This window comes from Struthio camelus, chromosome 5 (assembly GCF_040807025.1).
Source record: "Struthio camelus isolate bStrCam1 chromosome 5, bStrCam1.hap1, whole genome shotgun sequence".
NCBI classification, from domain to species: Eukaryota; Metazoa; Chordata; class Aves; order Struthioniformes; family Struthionidae; genus Struthio; species Struthio camelus.
Window position 1 is genome coordinate 65,518,837 of NC_090946.1, and position 23,362 is coordinate 65,542,198.

The 23,362-nt window shown below is 37.9% G+C and overlaps 1 protein-coding gene across 1 annotated transcript in view; it reads right to left on the reverse strand.

The window, feature by feature from the left end:
* Positions 1–587: 587 nt before the first annotated feature.
* Positions 588–23,362, reverse strand: part of CATSPERB (cation channel sperm associated auxiliary subunit beta) — a 44,007-nt gene continuing 21,232 nt past the window's right edge. Inside the window, exons 11-19 of the mRNA XM_068944115.1 lie at positions 15,561–15,887; positions 12,033–12,172; positions 9,051–9,248; positions 7,692–7,802; positions 5,770–5,880; positions 5,391–5,529; positions 2,949–3,049; positions 1,854–1,928; positions 588–797 (exon numbers count right to left, since the gene is read on the reverse strand). Of these exons, the coding sequence (XP_068800216.1) occupies positions 588–797; positions 1,854–1,928; positions 2,949–3,049; positions 5,391–5,529; positions 5,770–5,880; positions 7,692–7,802; positions 9,051–9,248; positions 12,033–12,172; positions 15,561–15,887 (1,412 nt within the window). The remainder of the gene's footprint in view (positions 798–1,853; positions 1,929–2,948; positions 3,050–5,390; positions 5,530–5,769; positions 5,881–7,691; positions 7,803–9,050; positions 9,249–12,032; positions 12,173–15,560; positions 15,888–23,362) is intronic.

A 23,362-nucleotide genomic window follows, 5' to 3' on the forward strand; every position in this document is an offset into this window, starting at 1 on the left:
CATGGATATTGCTACCAAAACCAGAGCGGATGTAGCCAGTGCAATTAGAAGTGCACACCATTTCATTAATCATCACTGCAGCTCATTACTACTTTATAGAAATTACTTAACAGTTATTAAATATTCACTCACAATTGTCTAAATTAATTATCACGAAGGCTTTATTTATGCGGCTTTACAGTTTTCATGGGTGTTGGAAGTTGTCTGAGAAAATAATCAAGACAGAATCTATAAGAATAGCATTATATTGGTTCTAACTATTTACTACGTTTAGTATTGACTACGAATAATAAGGGGAGAAAAGAACTCTTTATATTTTCTGAAATCTTCGCAACAAAAGATCTTGTGAACATACATTTTCTGGAGATTTCAAAAACACTTGGGAAATGACAACTCAAATTCTAATGGAGAAGTTATATATATAAAAATATAAATCTCAGAAGATTAGTAATACATCATCATCAAATTAGAAGCTACTTTTAAAATAACATGAAACATCTGTAACAGAATCAATAAACATGCAGTGAAAGAAATCTTTTCCTCTTGGATATCTTCCTGTACGAAATTCAAAAACACTGCTCCTCCACCTAGGCAGAAGTAGCAGTTGCAGTATTTGAAGTTAGTGATGGTGATACTTTGTTGAATCGTCCGAATTTATGTTTGACTTCATCCCATATGTTTATATCATACAGTTGTACAAGAAATGCCACAAAGATAATGCTCCCTATTAATAAAGCTGTTAAAGCACTAATAAGATATTGTCCTGGAAAGGCCAGTGGAACATCATCAACATAAATCTGAAACAGAAAACATTTAAAATATCTGTTATTTTTTATTCAGTTTTATTATGAAAATTCTATAACAAAGTTTTAATTCTTCCAATTTATTATTTCTAATACAAATAAATTGTTCTCAGCACAGCAGTAGAAGAGCATGATCTTTTTTGCTTGCAAGCATATAGTCGCTGAGCTCAGCAAAAATTTTGTCATTCCTTTAATAATGGCTCGATTGCAAGCTAGGAGGTGGATGGTCACCACAGGAAAGCAATTTCAGTGATGGAATATCAAGAGAGATGTTTTTACGTAGTAGGTATCAATTGTGTTATGGTAACATGGGAGCTATACTTTGCAAATAAAAAGCTGATCTGGAATTATATACATTTCAACCTTATTCTGCCTCTTATGTGTTTTCCTTGACTACAGGTATTTTGAGCTAAGGGCTATATCTACCCCTATTGTTTTTATAAAATGTAGAAGCATGAAGCCCTAAACGCCAGTTTGGATCTTTGTGTTATCATTTTCCAATTGAAAAAGAAAGATCATGATAATAACCTTTGTAAAACACTTTCTGGCTAGAAAATACTATATATTCTGTGCTCTATTTTATCAATAAACAGCATCTTAATGAATTATATGTGCTGATGAAGAGCCTAGGCATGTGAATCTCTGCAAGGTCACAGGCCAGCAGTACCTTTTGCTAGCCTTCTTTGCAGGTAGGCAGAGGGCTGGAGGCTGAGTGGAAGTTAATCTGCAGTGCCCCTGCTGATAACTGGGATGAAGCCAGAGCTGCAGGGGATCCAGATCTCTGCATGACTGGCAGGCTCAGTCTAGATCGAGTTTGAATTTGATCAGAAAGGATTCAGCCTATCATGTTTAGAAAATTATAATGCAATATTTGAGAAAAACTGATTCTGCAAATGGCCAAATATGTGATCAGGATCCTGTTCAACAAGAGAGTTCAAGATGGACTTGTGCAAGTGAAGCTTTTGATCTAATTCATTAGTTTTTCATAAGAAACGCTATGGCTGTTATTATTAAATGACACTCATTATAATTATAATCTATTTATGGTACCTGAAATTCATCAGATAGGTTACAGTGGGAAATTCCAGGAACAGTTGATACCTTGAAATGGAAAAGCTCTGATCCCTATTAAAAGAAATCATCATCATCATTGATGACCTTTTGTTTCCAGAAAAACACATGTTTAAACAAAATGTAGGCTTTGCTGAGCAGAAACATTTTGACACCATTTTCAGTTGGTGCTATGAGAACTGCCTAATTTTGAAGATAAATTCAAGCAAAAGTAAAGCTAGGAAGGAACATAACTATGCCGCTCTAAAGAGCAATCAAGCAAGATTTAAATAGGGTCCATCAGCTGAATAACAATTTTGTGTAGTAGTGGCTATGTTTTGCATTCTTTGCTCTCAAAAGGTCTGACAAAGGCTATCAAGAAAACCAAAAGGTAGATCACTATTTTCTCTACATATTTGGTTTCTTCTGGATTGATAAGAAAGGTTTCTTTTTGAGTCAGAGCAAAAGAAAAGTGCATTTTCCCAGTTTGGGCAGCAGATCTGCATTACCTTGCTGGAGATGCAGTTCTCCCTCCGGCCCTGCTCAAAACAGATAATAAAAGGCCAGACTACAATTCCCATAAGGCAGTGCATTACGAAAAGAGTTTCCTGAGGGGCTTTTTAAGGGTTTCAGAATAACTAGTATTGATCAATTTATTCAGATAAGGTATATTTATCCTTCCAAAATCTAAATGCCAGATATAGTCACACACAGTTACATTCCTAAGGGAGACCGTCTATGTGACAGCGTATAGAATAGACTGCTTAGTTAAAAAAGGCAAGATTGTTAATAGGATGTATGAAATCACTTATTCAAAAGTTTCATATGTGAAAAATTCAACAAAAATTACCTTCATTATCTCTGGGATCAGTACTTTTAAAGATTACATGAAGCACGCTCACAAAATATAACCCCCAATTTTTCCTGTGTAGAAATAGCCCCAAATTACAAATGTGTGCTTGGATATATGTTTTACAAAGAAAAGATGTTTCAATTCATATCAAGACTGCCTCAGAGGTATAAGGTGTTCAGTTCTGTAGCTTCTAGCCATTTCTGTTTATAACATTTATTTTAACTTGAAATGATAAAACTTACATATAAGTTTAAGAGCAGAGAATCTGGATTATACACAGTAGTGTGGAGCATTTTTGTTAAATAGAATCTTATTTTTAATATGCCTGATGTTTCATTGATACCTGTAAAATAAAAAAAAATCATTTCAAAAATATTTCCAATGTTTTCCTTTCCGCAGATATATTAAATGCACCCAATATAGCTTTTGGCTCTCACAGACAGATAGGGAAAGAGAATTAGTTTAGTCTTTTTTTTCTAACAGCTTTCCATGAGGCACTAAGCACGTTCTCCCATTAGGTGACAGAACACATTCACCACTGCCAGACATGTTTAGGATTGCTTGGAATCCTGTCTCTGATACAGTGGTGATAACTTGCTTATACTTGAGTTTCTTGAGTGTTATGGAGGAAAGATTAACGGGGATAATTTTTTATCCTCATAGAATAAAGTTTTATGAGGTTTCATTTCTATGACTGTCTTCTACACCCACAAGATTAAAAAGTATATTGTTTCATAAAGAATAAAATGAGGTGTCTGTACTGGAGAGCTCAGAACCATAAAGGTGCGTATTTTGTAGCTGATGTATGGTGAGCTGTATTCCCACTGAAAGACAGCAGTAGAGCTAGCTGCTGATAGTGAAAGATTGTCCAAATACATAAAGTAAAGCTTCACAAGATCTTACATAAAGTAAAGATCCACAAGTAAAGTCAAGTCCACAAGATGGACTGAGGTCCATACCTCAGTCATCATTCACGAGGTTCAGCTAAAATCTGGTCTAGCATCATCAGTGCTGGACAGACTTGAGACCTGCTACAAAACAAGTCCAAATTCCTTGTAGGCAACTGTAGGTGCTGCCCATAGTGACTGAGACCTTTTAGTAGCCATGGGTATATCTGCAGGTCAGAAACTGGCTCAGGATGCCAAGAAAGCTGTGTGGGGTCATGGTGCAGGGAGTCCAGGATTGGAGGGTGAACTGGATAAACAAACTAACCCACCTCTCATTTGGCAGTGTATAAACAGCAGCAGGAGGTGCTGGACACATTCTTTACATTCTTGCAGCAGCACATGGAAAATCTGTGGGCCTGATTTTCTCCATACTTCCATTTGTTGCAGATTAGGCTTTGGGGGTTTTCTGATTTTTATTAGCCTCAATAGACATTTGAGGCTTACTGATTTCAAGACATTCTTTAGTATTTCAAATATGTCTTACTACAGCCTTTCAGATTAATGCATGTGTATGGGGCCAGTAGAATTGCCTATTGCAAACAGGCATTTGTTGGGACCCCCTGCACGTGGAGACACTGCTACCCTAGAGCCCTGATCACCTAAAGATCTCCGAGTGCTTTAGAGGCCTGAGAGAATTCTAGGACAACCAGAGATAAAGGAACACAGGACTAATTCCAGCCTGTAAAGCTGCTGCCTTGATCTCTTCCTGCTTTCCTCTGTGCCTCTCACTTCTCATAATACCAACTCATTGGGATTATAATTTATGCTGTCCTGTTACCTTTTATATATCACTGGTAGCAGCACTAAATCCCTTGCCTGACCTTCTGACTTAGAAACCATGGATCCAGTCGTGGTCATTTCCCTCCTCCGCTCATGCAAGCTCCCTCTTTCTAACTTATCTGCGTTTTTCCTGATTCCTTTCAGTATCGCCAAATGACTTGTACTCAGGTTATGTCCTCACCTGCCATTCTGCTCGGACCCATCATTTATTTGGAATCTCTGCTTTACCAAGCCCCTGTTCTAGGCCTAATCTCTACACTCATGAGGCCCTACACAACTCGATTCCCACCTATATTCCCTTCTCTAGAGAGCCAGAAGCAGGGAGCAAGATCATTCCATTCATGCTGTTCATGTTTGCCCAAGTGCTATTTGTTTTCCGTCTGTATCTCTGTGCAACCTGCCTGCCATGTACATATATATAAATATATATACAAAAATATTTATATATATAGTGTATGTGTGTGTATGTGCGCACGTGTGTCTATTGGGAATACATGCTCAGCCTTGCTACTGCCTAGACCTGGGGATATGGGGTGCTGCTACCTGGGCTCTGTCAGGCTACCATTTCAGGCAACTCCTAACAGCTTCTAGGTATTCTATTCAAATATATGCTTCTAAATGAATAATAGGGTTTTTTTTTTTTTCCATTTATTTCACTCAGTACATTAATTATTTTAGAAACATTAAGTGTCAGTATAGTGGTATGATAGGGTGGATAATATTTTCTAAGATTGCAATTATTTTATACTGAAATTATAGCAGCATCCAGTAAAGATCAGGACTCCTTGAAGCTAGCACAAAGCAGATGTATATGAAATCAGGATTCTTGCCCTGAACATCTAAATGATATTTAAGGATCATGATTATATTCCTGGTTTCACCGAAATCCCTCAGTTTTGCCATGGACTCAGTGGGGTCAGAATTGTTCTATAATTTCAATTTGAAATTTGTCCTTACCTTTGACTTCCCAGTTTGTCCTTTGGTTGACTTCTGTTATTGTCACAAAATAAGGAAATGACAGATTTTTAATAGAACTTGAATGCTTAAGGTTGAAATGGATTGGAAGCTTTGTAACTGGATACCTCATTCTTAGAACCTGAAATGTAAGTCATTTATTGTTACATGGCTATATTCAAAGGAAAAACTGCTCTGGTTCTTTCAGACATTCATTAAGCCTTCAAGCTTTGTAATGGTGATTTGGAAAGTCTCCTTTACAGTCCAACTGTAGCATATTTTTCTCCGAGTAATTCTTACTCAAATACTGGTTGAGCATCTGGCCATGTCCCAGAATTTAGCTTAAAGAAAATAATTTCTGTACTTCTATTTTATTTCTTACCTTCTCTGTACAGTCTGATAAAGCTGCAAGTGAGGACATTTTCTCAGCCAGGGTACAGTTGCATTCAGCTCTAGATGACTTGTTAGCACACTTCTTGTAGAATCCAGAAGCCTGTGGAAAGGCCATGAAATCTGATTTTAGCTCAGTTCTTGCCTGAATTCTAAAAACAAGATTTTATAGAAGAAGATACGAGTAAACCAGTGCAACTATCCATGTACGGCATAGGGGAGTTCAAAATGTAAATATGATATTTGCTACAAGCCAGATACTGGAAAAGGCCAAAATCTAGCATTTCTATCCTACAGGAAATTTGAAGATCCTGGAACTGAGTTTCTTTTCTGATCAAGAAAAATATTGAAATCTTGGGATTCTTCAAGGAATCTGATATTCTGAAAAAAATGTTCAAGCTTTCAAACCTTAACTTCGCCAAGATTTAAAGATTTCATCTGTACTGTATCATTTCCACTAATATCACAACATCCAAAAATGTTGATCTTTTAAAATTTCAGTAATTTTCTGTCAAATTGTTGACAATGTTCTTTGTTTTGACAAGAAAGCATTTTCAGGTGGAAAATTGTTCCATTAGGGAAAAAAAGTGACCTGGTTTTGACATTGATTTTTGGAAATCAAAAAGACCAGCACTGATGCAACTTTTCTTGCTCAGACTAAGGGGACCATCTTAATTTAGGGAGAACAGAAGGCAAGAGGAAATACAAACCTGTATTGCCAACTTTCCACTTTTAACTGCTGAGGACCTCTACCTACATGTCCTTTCCCTTCTGGAAGCATGGAAGCAGGAATAAAGGCAAATGCATACTGAGGCCAAGGCATAAGCTGTGGGGCCAGTTCCTAAGGGCAGATTTGTTCCTAAGGTGTGGGGCAGATTTGCTGCCCCCATGAGTCTCTGGCCTAAGCAACCACTTGCCACACTTAGGCCGAAAGCCAGCCCTGCCTGAATTACCCAGATGCCTACCTAAGGTTTCCTGTGGTCAGCCTCAGTTTACTTAATTGCTGAAGGTTCTGTTTCTTTAGACTCAAAATATAGTGACAAGCCATCTAATTGTCCTTTCCCTTTTCTGGGACAAGCAGAAAGTGGACCTGTGCTTTGTTGCTAGGAAGTGTCTGTAAAGAGGATATCTTTAAAATTCAAAAACCTTTTATAGTGTAGGCAGAAGCGAGGAACATGGAGAGGTAGGTATGGTTTCAAAAACATTAGTACCTTTGTAAGGGCACCACAAAACTTCTACCACTTTTTGATACAGTGTCATATCTATGTTAACTTCTTGTGTTTATCAACACAGAAAGCAATGATCGGTTCAAAAGTCCCAGCGCGAAAATCTTGATTAAAAAGGTCTTTTTCCATATATGTCTTACAATTTCAGAATGATCACGACTAGCACACTGTGCCACCTATTTTAACAAACAACAGTGTTTTCAGAGGGAAAGTGCTAGGTTGAAAGATATCCTCTCTTGCCTTTCTATTTTAACTCATGACATCTTATCAGTAATTCTGGCAGTGGTGATGAGAATAGATTTAGAGTGGAAACTCTGGCACAGGTCCCTTCCTTATTAATGACTAGGACTTAGAAGTTTACACTGAAGTTACCTGATTTTATATTTCAGTTCCTGTTCTTTCCCATTATCCATCCTCTCTGTTAATACAATGTTCATAAGCTTACACCATCCCGTCCTTCAGAGCCTGCTCCAGTAGTATGTAACCAAATGTCTACCTTGAGAGGAAATAGGCTACAGCAAGCACATCACTGAAATGTCCTGTCTGTACAGTTTGTTTTTTGAAACACTGATTATTTAAAGTAAGTGACAGAAAAACAAACACTACTGTGTGTGAAATATTTGATGATAAAAGAATTCATAGCTTTAAGATATGTTCAGCAGCAGGGAAACGATTATAGAAGACTTACTTTTGAGCTCTTAAAATAGTTCCTCATTCTTGGTTTGCTGGGGTCTGCATTATAAAAGTTATCACTGAGTGGAATAGCTATTCCATGTACAGATGGCGGTCTGTAGTTTACCTGCATATAAAGGCACCACAAGAGTGAGAGACATAGATTAAATACACATTCACTGTGTAGAAAGGATGATAAGAAGCTACTTTTAATGTCAGGATAAAAAACCAGAAGAAATGTGGATGGTATGAAAACCAAAGGATACAAAACAAAGCAATTCGTTTATCTATATTTAACATTTTAGTCCCCAGGGACTCTTTCAGAGAATACAGATTATTATTTTTTTCATTTTAAACTTTCACCTCAGCAGTGACAAGTGAGCTAACAGATGTCTTATTACTCATATGCATTATGTGATTCGATATTTGGCCATGATTTCTTGACTGAGTCCTTTAGACTCAGGACTTCCAGATGATCTCTCATCTCTACCCGATGCTGCTCAGAAATTATGTTCAAAGGAGATCAGCTGCTCTCAGTCCACTGTGACTGAAACCTAAGGACCTTTAGTGTATCTATTACACAAATAAAGACTTTTACAAGCTTGGCTTAAGTTTAAATCAAAGAGAAGAACAGAGTATATGTCTGAATGTTCATATTGGAACATGTATAGACACTTATTCCACATTCCTTTGCACGATCCGAATACAGAAAGAAGTTATTTTATTTAGGCAACCAAATCTAAAATACAAGTTTAATATGAGATACAAGTTCTGTTAATCATTTCCATTTTAAACACAGCACATATTATGCAGTTTTATAATAGTTTAAACTCAAGACTGTGTACTTCACATAATTAAAAAAAACTTAGTAGCAAATGAAATGTTCAGCCATTTAAACAGAAAATGTTTATAGAATGACAATATAATGCTGCTTTTCTAATAGTAATATAGTGAATGGTATCATAGTTGGGAACTGTGCAGTCTCTTGCCTCTGGCTATTTCAGCTGAGATCTTTCACAGCAGAAGAACTTAAGGATCCCAAGAGAAATTTCTTCTTTTTCAAAACACTCTACTAAAAAATAAAAGCCTTGGAGGTTCATGGGGTTACAGGGAAAGCAGCAGTTTAATTCAGTGAACACTTCAAAAAAACGAATCATTTCGTGCATTTTTTCAAATCTGCTGGCTGATTTTGCACGTTGATTTATTTCTACACAATGCATTCTCACTAAACAAATTGGTAAGCTGTTGTTGACATTCACGTCTTCACTTTATACATGTGCTTTTGTCTTTCCTGCAAAAATGAATGCACAAAGCAAGTCCTTCCTTTTCTATACCAATTCTTTGATAACATCTAATGGCTGCTTAGCTTTCTTACCGGCAGTTCCTTTAGGAGAAGAAAACCATTTTCATCTCTTGGAGCTTTCTGTAGCCACAGTTCAGCAGTCACTGGAACTGGAGAAATGTAATGAATTGATTTCCCATATAAGCAGCCAGTCTTCAGTGTCACAATAAATGCTGATGTATCACAAATACATGATGCTTCTGGGACAATCACAGCTATTGAAGATTTACCCTGTAGATATTTACATTGTGAAAATAAATTAGCACTCCCAAAACAAAGATTACCATTTAAAGGAATATAGTAAATATCTTATTTGTACTGATAGCTATACCAGCATCGCAAAGTTTGCTCCTCCTGCCTGCTAACCTAGTGCAAGGAGATAAAGAGGCTGGTTTTAATCAGTATATCTTTGAACTGCTCATTTCAAAGTTGGCTTTATCCCTATACTATGCTCCTACAGTAATGATCAGGAGATCATTTAAAGTGATCCCTCTTTTAGTTAGGAAGGGACTCATGGCAGAACACACTTAGTGAGGTGTTTTGAAGAATTCACAGTTTTTTTTAACCTAACAAAGCCTAATTTTGTTAGTTTTCAGTATATGTGGCAATGCCAAACTTTTACCAGAGCACTTGGGGAAAGCAGTTGTGAATTATGAGCTGGTAAAACTGATCAACAGAAATGATGTGGACAAGTATGGCACAGGCAGATCACTGTGACACATAATTGGCACTGATGTTATTTACGGGCTTGTATTTTTAGCTACTGGCAATGCCTGTCACAGTAGAGAGGGATGGTAGATACAAATGGAAAGAATACTTTGAAAAGGGTGTTATTTTTATACTGAACTTCTCATATTGCTCAACTGATGTTGCCTCAGCATGACACTGAACACTCAAAGAAAAAGTGTCTGTCATAAGGCCATAGGAACTGCCACGACTAAAGAGCCACTTATTTCAGCAGTCTGCGCAGTGGCCAGTTGTGACTGTTCAAGGAAAGAGTATAACAAACAGGATAATACAGAGTGATCCTTATTTCTGACAGTTGTTAAAGTATTTGCACAACTGTATTCAATAGCAAACAATGGACATATCCCCCATATATTTGTCTAATCAATTTTAAAACCTGTCTATAATTTTTGTTTTCTGAAGCATCCTGCAGCAATGAGTTCAGCAATTCAATTAGGCACCATGTAAAAAAGTATTTCCTTTTGTTTGTTTCAAATTACCAAATAGCTTTTGCATTTCTGAGAAACAATGAATCGCCATCTTCATACCAACTGATTTTATAGACATCTGCCATATCTGCCTTCAATCATCTCTTTTCCAAGCAGGAATGTCCTATTCAGTTTCACTTGTATGGAACCCATTCCTTGTTTCCCATCATTACTGTTCACCTTCTTTATGTCTTATCTAGTGCTATGACATCTGTCTTCAAGACGAATGACCAGAAGTGCATGTATCTGAGATACTGGATTTGTACAATAGCATCATGATGTTTTCCATTTTTTTCTCTATTCATTTCATATGAAAAGAATTGTAATATTCAGTTTGGCTTTTCTTGCCATGGAGCATGGAGCTGCCTATCCAAATAACCCCCAAATCCCCTTTATGAGTAGTAACACCTAAGTCAGAGCTTCTTGTTTTGTAATTTTCTTCCAAATGCATTTGTTAACCATGAATTTTACCAGAGGTAAAACCTCTGGTAAACCTACCTTGTTGCCCTGCACTGATTAAATCTTTCTGCAACTCTTTGCTGTTGTTAGTTGCAACTTCGCTGCATAATTTTTTACCTTCTCCAAACTTTCCCACTTCAGTATTCACTTCCTTTTCAATGTCATTTGTGAATAGCTTGTACAGAAGGTATAGAGATCCTGTGGTACCCACTGGCTATTTTCTTCATTATTTGTAAAAAAAGACCATTTATTTAGATGTTCTGGTCCCAGCTAATTGTTAGTCGATGGATGACCTTCCATGCTATTTCATAGCAGCTTAGTTTCTTTGAGAGCATTTAAAAAGGGACCTTGCTCAAAGCTTTTTAAAAATCCAAATATACTATAATCACTAACTCAACCTCTTCTGATTGCTACATATGCCAGACATGATTTCCTTTCTTTAAGTTTACATTGATTGCTGTTTCTTTTTTTCTTTTATCCAAATGTCTACTAATTCTATTTTACAATAATTCCAGTCAGTTTCCCACCCATAAAAGTCAGACTTCGGGCATTGCAATTCCTCAGATCACCCTTGGCGTCCTTTTTAAAAACAGGTGGCATGTTTGTCATCTTCTGCTCTTCTGACTAATTTAAATGATACCACAGTTAGCAAGTGAGGAATTTCCAATTTAAATTCTTGGATGAACATTCTCTGTCCTGGCAGTCATTTGCTATTTCTTTAATTGATTTGTTCTATAACCCTTTCTAATGGCAAATCAGTGTGAAATAGTTCTCAGAGTATTACCCAGTTCTTGAAGTCTCCTATTACCAATTTAAGATATCCTTTCCAAATCATGGTAGTCCCACTCTTTCAGAAGACATTCTCACAAAGACTAATCTCACCCAATGCCTATAGTCTGACCTCCTTTAGTCTATCCCTATTATATCTCATATGCAATATTTATAATTAAACGCACAACTATATATAATCAAATAGCAAAAGGACTCTGAAATAAGAAAGCTCAGAAGAAAACAATCTCTTCAGAGGATATTATAAAAGAACTGCAAGAATTAATACAAGAATGAATCAAAAACAAAAAAGAGGAATACTGTTACTTGAAGTTTCATATCATATCATAATATATTATTGAAAAATGTTCATTATGGATTGATCTATCCAAGGACTGAGAAAAGATGAGCAGGAAATTTCAACAAAATTTTACACAACTATTTTTCACACTACATAAAATAATCTGTACCTTTTCAGATTCTCTCAGTCTAAAGATAACCCTCACATTACTACAACTATTCAGAATGAAATAAAGCTCCATTGTGGAAGCAAGGATGACTTGACTTCCCTTACTTGCTTGTAAAATTTGTTGTAAACAGAGAATTCCAGTATGTAGCTATCAATTTCATCCCAGTACTCTCTTGTAGTCACTTCCAGTAGCAATGGATTGCCAATGACAAGGTTTATTAGTCGCATTTGAAACATTGGATAGGCTGTGAAATCAAGCAGAAAATTGAAGATATGTATTCAGTACTCCATCCTCTATAATTAAAGAAAATCTTAAGAAAAAAAAGTTAAATTCAAACTCTAGATCCATTCAAAGGATCAGTGGATATGTGAAAGGAATAGAGAAAAACTTTCTTCATCATAACTCTGTGTGTCTTCTCTCCACAACACCAGTAACTGTTTCTTTGCTAGTTTGGCTGACTGGCCAACCTATCCTTTATGGTACTGTAGCTGAAGACAATGAAAGTTAAGTTTTTATCTTTAGCCTTTCCATCTACACTTACCTCATGCTTTATAACCTGTACTAAGTGCTGATGTTAAAATTTTCTCTCTCCCCTCTCCACTGCTTTGAGCTCTCTAGTCCTTGAACTTATTTTTTTCTTGGAAGCCAGCTCCCTCCCATCTCCAGTACTCCACACAACCACATAATAGATCTCAACTGTCAGCTTCTGCCCTAGCAATATTCTTACCCTTAGCAATGCAACTTAGAGACACTTCAGTCTTTGCACACTTTCCATGCTGCTACTTAGGCTTAGAATATAAACTGCCTTCTTGTCCTCCAAATAGTTCTTTTTTGTAAAATCATGAACTGATAAAACCATGCTCAGATGAAGGCTAAGTCTGAAGGCTGAGTCTGCCTTTCTGTTTGGCCTTCAGATTCCCAGTGCTCACAGAATCACAGAATGGCTGAGGTAGGAAGGGACCTCTGGAGACTGTCTAGTCCAACTCCCATGCTCACAGCAGAATCAACTAGAGCATGTTGCTCAGGATCTTGTCCAGTCTGGTTTTGAGTACCTCCAAGGATGGAGACTCCACAACCAGGGTTTGACCCCCCCCAACAGTAAAAAACTTTTTTTTAATGTCTAAATGGAAGTTCCTGTATTTCAGTTTGTGCCCACTGCCTCCTGTCTCTGTGTTCTTTCAACACTGTTTTTGAGCATTACCAGGCTGCTCTGGCCTATGCAAAAAAGAATCCAGCTCTCACTTAAGTTAATATAGGAGGCATCTAAATTTCCTAAGGATCTCCATCTAGTTGGCGCGTTGAGCGAAGTTAAAAGAAATCTTCAGTGTCCATCCTCAGTTCTAAAATAAATATGTAGCTGCACTAGTTTTATGAAATCAGCTGTTGCTAGGGGTGCTGGCCTTTGGCGGTATAGTCTACTGGTTAGAGCACTCACCCATAAAGTACAAGCCCCTTGTTCAACATCCTCCACAGTGTAAGAGTCCAAATCCTTGTCTCAAGAGAGCAAGCTAACTACTAGCTTACAGCATTGGGGAGCAGGTTGCTGTCTGCATCTTTCCTATTGTTGAAATGCCTGTTGTGTAGCCATGTACAGAGGGTTAATGAAGCCAGAAACAGAGCATGCATGGGGGAGCATGATGGTTTAACCCGACAGTTAGCACTGCAGGGGGAAGGGAGAGCCCTAAGTTCCTGGCTGATGGCCGCAACAGGTTTTGATGTATTAATCCAGTGACTGACAATGATAGTCTTAAGATCAGAGACTGGAGTTCAACCAGTCATTCATTGTGCAGTGAGCAAGAGCCCAGAATGGAGGGTTTATACGCAGAGGACAGACTCACTTGGTAGCAATAGGAGGGGACAGTCCAGGCCATAGCAATTAGAGCAAAATCATCACTACATTTGAAGTGCACACAAGTGTCACTGGCAGCAACAGAATTGTTTTTTATCCTTTAGCAGGCAGAAAGGTCAGACATGTAGCACTGAAACTATTAACTGGGACCAAAAGTAATAATTTGACTATCAAGATTTTAGCATTCATTCAGGGCGCACTGCTTTTTCCATAAGTTTCTTTATGGAACCATGGGAAAGCAAGGCATCTTAAGAGGTCACCTACTCCCAGCAAAATCAGCTATAAATCTTGGTATTACTCTTTGATACTAGCTGAGTGTTTGCTCAGCCTAGGAGAAAGTAGTGCTGTGTCAAGAGCAGTGCCAATCCCTTGAATTGCTCCCTGCCTCCCCAGATAGGCGGGTGTTGCTCAGGTCATATCAAATGCACAGGTCAGGACTTAGCCTCCTTTCTGTAAGTGAGAGTTGGCGTTTTCATGCGTGCCTTGGGGATTTAGGAGCACAAGTGTCTTCAAGTGTCTTCAGTTTCTGAAATGGACCTGCATTCGTAAATGCCGTAATCTTTAGAAAAAGCATCTCTGGAGTGTTTTGCCCTCCTAATTTGGAATGTTCAAGTCTTATATAGGGGCTGTTTTTCTCAGTGATTTGAACAGCACCAATGACACCACCATATGCTTACATTTTCAGTGAATTGTAGTAAGCTCCAACTTCAACTAGTCAACACCAGTTACTGCAGAATTACCCTTCTCAAATCTGGATGAGAGATGTTTATATTAATGATTATGATAATCTCCTCTTAAACAGCTCCATCATGCAAACTCTTACCAACAGAAATAATTTGCTTTACAAGGAAAATGTTACCATAATCCACAGTATTTTTCACACAATTAAAATTACTTCATATGCATTTCATTTCATATACAAGTGGGTGTAACATCAGAACTATAATAATAAATATGCAGTTCTAAAACTATTGTTTTAGAACTACTGTTAATGTTTTTCTTTGCCCTTACTGAATTTTACATACCTACAGGTCAAACCACTCACTTTTTTAATGTTATATTAAGATTCTATTTAAGCAGTCATCACCGTTATTTACATTCTCGTTGTTCCTATTTTATTACTCTGATTCATTCAATGATCTATTAAGGGTCAACTATTTAAAAAATGGGGTCTCGGAGTGCAGGGCATATGTTCATATACAAGAGAAAATGAATAAATTCTTTTTAAAATAAAACATTCAGCTTTACTTTAAACATCATCAACTATATCAATGTACATGTTTTTCATTTGAAAAATTGTCAAAAGTCATTTTTCTTTAGCTCATTTAAATCAATGGAAAGGTGCTCACTTTCCAAATCAACTTTGAGACATTGAATCAAAGTTAAAGATGTACCTATAGACCCTATATTTATAGCTAGTTTCAACTTTTAAATTGACTCAGGACTAAGCTATAAGAATGAAGATAATGTGTGTGCAGACACTACCAAATTGAGAGAGACTTAAAAAATTTCATAATAGCCAAAGTAAAGCAGTTTTACTTCTGAGTGGGAAAGAAGAGAGAGACAGAAACTGGTAAAATTCACTTCTGGCTGAAAACAAGCATTCAAAGTAATTTTTCCACAAAATAGTATTTGAGAATTAGGATAGAGATTTTAGTAGAGAAACTGTAGGTTTACCTTTTCTGAGATCATTGCATAAAGTCACGCAAACCAGCTAACGACCATTGCATGCATTGCACACAACCTATATGCTTAAAAAAGGACTAAATGCCAAGTCTCTTACCTGTATATTGAGGGGTTACTCGGAATGTGAAATTGTAAATTGTGTCCAGATCCAAGTATTTAATGATATTCTTTGCTATATGATTGTACTCTTGTATTGAATATCTGCACGTGTCTAACTTCAGTTCCCATTTTTTTCCATTTACAGTACCAAAGTCATGCATGAACCATTGCTTGGATGTAAAGCTTCTGTTGAAAGGCACCTTGTTAGGCATAGTGGGCTCTGCTGTCGCAGTCTGATTGTTCAGAACACCTGTGATTAGGAAGCTACTGCTGCCTGGAATCACCACTGTCTTTTCCACATCAGTGACTCTAAATCCATTTTTACCTAACAAAAGCAGAGTTTAACTTAGTTTGTTAATTTTTAGTATTGTAGATCTGTGGCTAAATGATGACCTTCATTTTGAATAATTCCTTACCCCTCCCATTTGAAAGACCACATAGCAGAACAATCTACCCCATAATTTCAGTTCAAACGTTCATAAACAAAACTTTCTGAGTAAAATTCCTCAACTGATTGAGAAATTCATGTTAGTTACAGCAATCTCACTCTTACAGGTACAATCTGTGCCAAGATCAGCACTTCATTTTAACACGACGCATAAGGTCATGTGCTTATAACATTTATACCATAATTTATTTAAAAACATTTGTGGCAATCTCCTTCCCCCAAAGCATCAATCCAATACTATTACTGTTTCCCCCAAAGCATCAATCCAATACTATTACTGTAGCTGGAGATGGGATAAACATAGAAGCGTCCTGGTTAACTGCAGCTTTTTCAGCTCTGCCTACCTTTCTGACCAATATACAGGCAAGAAGTGACATAGAAACTGCTTTCCTGTGCCTCTATTATTCCTTGCAAAGTAACTTGAAACTCTGCTTTGTGCACTGCAGCAGGAGCCACTTCTGTGTCTCTGAATTTTTAGGTTTCAACTTTGATTTCGACAGCTACCCTAAGAATAAATTTCGGTGTAGCACAGAACTTGCTGTTAAGGGAACCAGGCAGAGTCACTTTATGCATACTTACAATAAAATTTAAGAATAACACAGCTGCTTTTTGTCTTGGAAGCTTCAACCAGTTTGATTTTTTAAAATAAATTTTTAAATTGTGCTGTATAAAATTCAACCAAAGGTTTTTTTTTTAATTGGACAAGGCTAAAGCTCAGGAACTCGAGACATACACTCCACGAAAGAAATAACAGTTCAGGCTTAGAGCAGCGCAGGCTTAGAGCACAATGGCTTTTCAAAGATGTTGATGCTGGTTGTAGTATCCCTTCCCGGTCACTTAAAAGAATCAGGAAGTACGCAAACAGCTCAGGTCTCAAAAGGTTTTTGCTGACCACCTTCTCCTTGTTCACATTTCAAATTACTTTTCTTACTTCTTCAGAACCTACCTCACTTTACATGTGTTTTTCCGCTTTCTTGTGTCCATTCTCTGGACACTCTCAAAACATGACAATAAATACTAATCTTCTCAGTAATAATTTACAACACTCAGGAAGTGAATTTTTTTTAAAGTTGTTAAAATATTGTTTGGATAGGGGTAAGTCCTTTTGAAACTGGTGGACATAAAACAGCTGTCCTTCCTAAGTTATTAAAGAAATGATTGAGGTCTTTTTAGTACTAGAGAACTGAAACAATAGCAACCTCCACTCAGAACCTATAAAACTGCCAAAACACACATGTTGGGCATGCATAGGCACGGACTTTTATGGACTGTTCATCTGTGAAGGTGCGTCTGTCTGTCTGTCTGCCCATGGGCAGAAGTACACAGGCAGGTGTGTGCTGTATGCTACTGCATGATTATCTACTGTATGACCTCCTGCAATCTAGCTGCTCTGTGATCAATACGATGTAGTTGATATTCCTTTCAGTGTGAGATAAGCGTCCTCATATTACCCCATATTTATCGCAGGATAAGACTGTGCACCTGAGCAGCAGTTGTCCTGAAGCAGCTTCATCAGGATTTTGCTATAAATAGTAATGAAACAGTCTCAGGAAGAGGATCTTGAAGACTCAGGCCACGGGTGCATTAGGGAGATCAACTGCTTTATAGTGGAAACGTTCTCCTGTGGCAGGGCAGAAACCCTGAGGGTGGCTACCTGATGCAGTATCTTTTGATTTACATTTAAAAAAAGGATTAGTTAAATCCAGTTTTATGATCGAGATTTCTGGGGATTTTTAGCTTCAGACTTTCTTGATGCTCAGAAGCCAAATAGATCCCCGTTACTGTGCTGAACATTTCCAATAAATAACAGAGACTGCAAGGGGGACTGCAATTGCTTAAGCTTAACTAACAAATCTAGTAACTGCTGTGCAGATAAGAAAGGGAGGAGGGAGGAAGAGAAGCTTCTGGAATTTATTTTGGATTTGTCCAGTGCAAAGCTATACGAGAAATCAGAAATTAATGCAATGGAAGCAGAAATTTTCTGGTTAACATTCAGTCAACAAAGACATAAATGGTCATCTGGCATAAGACCATTCTTGGTGGGAAGCTGACCTTTTAAGTAGTCACCTCACCGTTTCCCAGTAACAAACAGAGAAAAGGTCTTATAAGCTACTGAGAAAATTCAGATCAGCTTAGAGCTTCCTATAAGGTAGATAACGATATGATCTTTGGGTGCACTTAGAAACTCATCAGGCAAAGAGAGGCACTTTGGGAGGCAGTATTCTTTCCTCAGAACAATATAGTGACACATTTTTGGACATAGTAAGAAAAATTGAAAAGAAGCACGTGACATAGATGTCAGCTTGCTGTACTAGGCCTGGGAAAGGAAGATTTGAATTTGTGTCACTATTTTAAAGCTGCTGTTTAGGCCTCAGGAATCACAAAATCTTTGTCAAGTGACGCAAGCATTTGTGTTGTCTAAAGAATGTTCAAAGTGAGAACCTCTTACGGCCACAGAGCCTCTGGCCAGCAACGTCGTGCAAGAGCATAAACAGACTATGTGCCAATGACATGCTTAGGCCTCTGCCTTCGGGGATATTAGTCACTCCCAAGTGGCTCACTAAATGAAGGCTCTCTCTAGCAGCTGAACAAAAATTAACAGGAAAGAGAAATCTCCATGAAGATTTCAGTCCAAATACATTTTTTTTACTCTGGTGATGTGAATATAACCTAAAAGAAAAGAAAAATCTCTGTGCAAATACATATATTTAGTTGAGACTGCATAGGAGGTTCAATTAGTTATTTGTTTCCTAGCTGGAACAGGCTGTTTATGATGCTGTTCTTTTAAACCTTATCAGGACGTGTGTGTTGAAAGAAGACGAGTTCTACTAGACTTATAGCACTGTTGGGTATAACAACTACCTTTGATTAGGAGACATGCAGAGTCTGAGCTCCTTTATAAAACAGATGAAATCTGAGGGGTGACCGTCTCAAACAAAATCATGTGGAAAACTGGAGCACAGAGACTGGTTGAAAGGGAGTGTTGTCTCAGTGAGGGCAAAGTGGAACAAGTAGGGGAAAAACACAGGAAATGACAGACAAACGAGCAGGAAGCCACGAAACAGTAGAATAAATACTAGCAAGAATGAAAGAGACAAAGCTTCTTGGCCTGAGCAGTGGCTGAAAGTGACTTTTTCAAACACACACACAAAAAAACACTTCATGCCTCCTGCATTCAAAGAACCTGACTCCAATCACCAAGTTATTCTCTTAGTTGCATAATAAATTTAGCATACATCAAAAAGAAAGATAATGCAGTTTTGACTTCTGGGTTATCTTTATCTAAAGTCATCATATAGTCATCATATTTTCATCCATATTTTCATCACAGCCTGTGTACAGGTCACATTGAGTGACCTGTACTGCAGCCAGCTCAGCTAGAGAGGTGAAGCAGATGGATGGAGCAATGATTCTTCCACTTCCTCAACTTACCACACTAGCATGTGTAAAGCGCTCTGCAACACTGCAGAAGGTGATTAGAACGCCAGCAGCTGCAGCTGACTTTGCACTGTAGTGGATTTTGCTCCTACAGGCTCTTAAAGTGACTCAGTTGTGAGGGGGCAACAAGAAATTTTGGAGTGCTAGCAATCAGCTGGTAAATGATAACAGCTTTATATACTGTAGTGATTTATAAAATGATTGTAAAACTATGTTCATAGCATACCACAACTAAAATGAAAGGAATATATGAGAACCTAATTACATATACAGACACCTACACCCACAGGTTATGCGGTGCTTTGAAATAAGTGGAAAATATTTAGGTTATGAGGTTAAAACCTTAGGTTATGAACTCAGCAAGAATGAGAGCCACGAGCTCTACTCAGAGAAGCAACAGCTCCTGACATTCCTTGCTACTCACAATAAGACCAAGCCACTCATAGTATGCTGGGGTTTGTTGTAACAGAATGCAGCAAGGGCTTCTGTAAGCCAACTATTACTGCTGCTCAAGAAAGGCAGGCCTTTACCTCCACACATGCAATGACCACCAACCCCCCACTGACTTCTGGACTCAGCAGGGGCTTTGGTAGTTCAGCCGCCAAGAAGAAAATTTTGCCTCCATGGACTGTATGTAGGATCTTTTGACTCCTGCTGAGTTCAGAACTGTGGAGAATCTGTGATCTGTGAGCTGCTGCTAATTGTCACAAAGGTAAAATACCTTTCACCAGCAGTACTTCACACCTGTCAAAGGCAATAGCTTTTATGCTAGGCTGTTCTCTGACATTTGTATTTCAAACGGAGCTTTTTGCCCACAAAAAGTGGTGTGCCTATTTAGAACAGAAAACAGTGGTATTGCAACACAGGACAGCAATTCAGGGCTTGAAACAAGAGGGAATGTATACAAAGATCCCTTTTACTGTAAAGAATCAATGACACGTGACCAACTACACCTGCAACTCACCAGGATTAGAAAGGTGGAGTGTTACGTTATTGTCATTTAAGCCCTTCATAACAGTTATCGTATGTTTTATGCAGGGACTGTTTCCTTCAGATTCAATGGGGAACTTCTCCAGAACGTTTACAATGACAGAGGATAAATAACTTGGAGAATATTTCAGTGGGAAATCACCGACTACCAGAGCTGCTCCAACTGGCCTACAATGACAGGAAGTATAAGTTTCCTTATTGTGTTGGATAATTCTCCAGGTAAACAGCATATACTTTTTGCGCTTTTTCTACAAATTCTGAAGAAATATTGTTCTCCAAAGTCAAAGCAAACTGGCAAAAATCAGATGTGGAAGTCAGGTGACCTGCACAGATGAAAGGATATTTAAAAGAAAGTCCTCATAATGCTACTAACTGATGGGATAGGCTGGATTCTTAGATTGTATAGCCTTTTGCCTGTCTGCTGGGAAAAAAAAACAAAGAGCAATTACTTACCTACCTTTGAGTAAAGAGTTCATGCAGCCGTGTCCATATGTGCTCTGTGGCTGTTGACATAGAATTACTTACTGGAAGAAGGTGCTCTGAGCCAAGTTATTCAGTGACTGAAACACAGCTTTACCAGGTTCAAACTGAGATATGAAACTAAAATTACTTACAGTTTTCAGAGGAGCTAAGCTTCATATATATACACATTCATACACACACACACACACAGAGTTTCTATAAACCCTATGTGCTATGGGAGTACTCATAAGAAGTAGAAGAAGTTGCTTTTTCTCTGCTAAAATGCATAGTAATATGCCTTGTGGGTTCTAAATTAGCTGTCTTGGAGCACACCTTCATATAAGCTGGCACATACTTGAGCTGAAATTCCCTGATGCTTAGATAGATCAGTAAAGATAGTGAAGAGTGTAAGAATTTTCCTTTATTATGACACCTAAAATGTGCAGAGCAATCATTTCTTCAGAATGTTGTGGTTTGGGACAGACAACATGACACAAATTCTTAAAAAAAACAATCCTTTAGGAATTAAAAAAAAAGCTTGTGTTTTGGTGCAGATGTAAACTTTACGAAAGACAGCATATGGTGGGGAAGTGGTGTTGAGATACTATAAAGCTTTTAGTCTGCAGATTTACACATAACTATTAAATGCAGTAAGGGATTGAATCCCACCCTTCACACCCACACTTCCCCTACCTGCTTATATCATTTAAATTTAAAGACAGAGACAAAAACTTGGTGTACAGCTGACAACTGAAACAGCTAGGGAAAAAGATAAAATAAATCAGCTTAACAGTGGATACACTTGAAAATTCACAGACCATGTCTATGAATCCAATGAACTCTCATAAAAAGGAAATAAATATGTAGTAAATAAGGATGAGGAAAGTTGATATGCAGATAGGTGGAAACGGGAGCTGAAGTGGAAAGCAGTAACATTAAAATATTCTTGTAGTGCCCGTGGATTGGAATTTGCAGATTCTGGGAGCAGTACAAATCATTTCCTAGGCGGGGATGTCTAAGGATACATATCTTTTGGGATTGATGGACCTCTCTTACAGCGACTGTCAAACTGATTGTGTCAGCGAGTACAATAAAGTATTAGAAGCAGTGGTAACCTAAGAAATCTTCTTCTAAGGTATTGCTGCTACTAATAATCTACCATGTTCACTGATGCTATGTAAATTTTGTTTCTCTTTGGCTGTTTCTGAAAACTTCTGTTAAGATAATAGTAAGAAAAGACATGTTTAGGTTTGATAACAAAACTGTTTTACCTTGGACTGAGTTGTATCAATACTCAAAAGGGAAAATACTGACTCAAACTTTTGAGATATATGACATCTATTAGTTTTTGAGATCATCAAGGGAAGGATCTCCTAACTATTCCAGATTTCTGGGGAATGTGAGTCATGCAGGGGATTCAGGAATCTGTGAACCTTTGGTATTGGAAATTGCAATATTGATGGCATGGGTACCCAGCTAAAGGCAGACCCCATAAGTTGTGCTGAACAGATTGTGCCCTCACTTTCAGAACTTGTTGCAGTCAAAGAAGAGATGTTAGGCATCTGTGCAGAAAGCTTACTTCGTACTGCAGACTGTGTATGCAAATATAAGGAAGCAATCGGTACTGCTGCTCTGAAGAACAGTTCTTTAGAGACACCAGAATAATCAAACATAGACGTTAGCTTCCTTTAACAAGAAATCCATTCTTGTGGTCCTTAGTGGAGTAATACAAGGATCTGTCATCTCAGATGGAGCGCCAAATAGACAGTTGGGGGCTGAATAAGATGTCCCCATACACCACGTTAGAAGCACTGTCAAGTACTTTCAATGGAGGGCTGTTCAGAGCTTGATGTATTCCGTTACTGGTGTATGAGAAAGACCCCACAGATTCAGGAAATTACTTCTGACATCTTGAGTCTTTTCAATTGTTTTAGAAAAAGAATAGAAACAATTTTCTCTCTTTTCTGCCTCTGTGAAGAAGAACAAATGTTCTGGGAACCTGTTGCTGAGGAGTACAGCACCACTTGGAAGACAAGACCTGAAATCAGGAGATATTTTTAGCTGGCTTTAAGGACACCTCCTTGTATTGTGTAAACAAATATGAAGATTGCACCACAACTCTAATTAACTGAGCTCTGTTATCCTACAACAATTTAAGGTGAATCCCTTCTCCCTACCATCATTTACAACAAGACAAACTGAAAACAAGAGCAGGAGATGCATACTTACAGCTCTGCCCTGTCCTGCAGCTCTAGCTGTGAAAAAACAAGTGATTTGATGGCCATTCTGCTTCCTTTAAACCTTTAGATGGAGGCTGGAAGTCTCAAGGATACAGTGGGTTCAGGTGCATATCAGTAAACGCTAGTGACTGAGACAGTCTGGTCTCCAGTCTATAGGTTGGAAACGTAACATGCAGATAAGCATTCAAAGTAAAATGAGAATGCGCTTGTACGCTAGGTTAT